Here is an 887-nt window from a genome sequence, read left to right as displayed (position 1 = left end):
CTGAGTGAGAGTTCACAGCACCAACTGTCGGACTTCACTCACCGATCTTGGTCTCTCGCAGCAACTTCTCGTCTGCACCTTCGCTCGCTTCCGGCGTCAGCATCACCCCGGCCCCACGTCTTTCGGTACGCCCACTCTCTACGTCGTTGGCCTCCCTTCCGTTGCTAACTCGTGCCTTCCGTAGACAACGACGCTTTCGTTGACCTCACGTCCTCACCCTGTTCTTCTCCTCGTTCTGCAGCGCGCCGCGGCCCAGCCGTTGTGTCGACTGTCGAGCTGGTCGATCCTTCGCTGGACCTTGCCGATGTGCGGGCTTTGCTGAGCGCGTTGCAGCAAGCCATCGATCAGACCGAGGCACTGCGCGAGATTCGCTCGAATCATGAGGTTCTGCGCCGTGCGGAGGACCTGGATCGTCAACTCGCCGACGCTGCCAATGCTACGTCGCCGTACGTGCTCTTTTGTCAGCACAACTACGATGTGGTTCGCCACAAGCTGGAATCTGCCCGAACGGAACTCGCCGACTGCCTGAACGCGCTGCAGGAGCGTCTGGACAACTCTCGCGAGCTCGAGGCTTGCCGTCTTCGGTATCGCGATTTGAAGCTCCGCTATAATGAGGCAGTATCAGAGTTCCACGATCGGATCTCCACCTTGGAGGCACGGCTGGCTGCTGCTTCTTCGTTTTGTGTGATCATTCCGCCCGATACAGCCCGTCGCATAGCTGATCTGGAATCCCAGCTCGCGCGGTGTCAGTCCGACTTACAAGTCGCGCGCGATCGTCAGTCTGCCCTCGCTTCGGAGCTTCGCAAATCGGCTACGTCCCATAAGGCTGCTCAGGCTGAGGTAGCTCGTCTCGAAGCCGCGATCAAGCGCAAGAACTGTCGCCTTCG

General features: G+C 59.5%; 1 protein-coding gene across 1 annotated transcript; it reads right to left on the bottom strand.

The window, feature by feature from the left end:
* Positions 1-213: 213 nt before the first annotated feature.
* On the bottom strand, positions 214-716 carry PPTG_14019 (hypothetical protein; the record flags this gene model as incomplete). Its single annotated transcript, XM_008910512.1, has 2 exons — positions 214-579; positions 648-716. The coding sequence occupies 2 exons, from the start codon at positions 714-716 to the stop codon at positions 214-216; spliced, it is 435 nt and encodes a 144-aa protein (XP_008908760.1).
* Between the last annotated feature and the right edge of the window lie 171 nt (positions 717-887).

Source organism: Phytophthora parasitica (assembly GCF_000247585.1).
Source record: "Phytophthora parasitica INRA-310 unplaced genomic scaffold supercont2.37, whole genome shotgun sequence".
Classification (NCBI taxonomy): domain Eukaryota; phylum Oomycota; class Peronosporomycetes; order Peronosporales; family Peronosporaceae; genus Phytophthora; species Phytophthora nicotianae.
The sequence above is the reverse complement of the archived record's forward strand: the minus strand, read 5'-3'. Positions and strand labels throughout refer to the sequence as shown.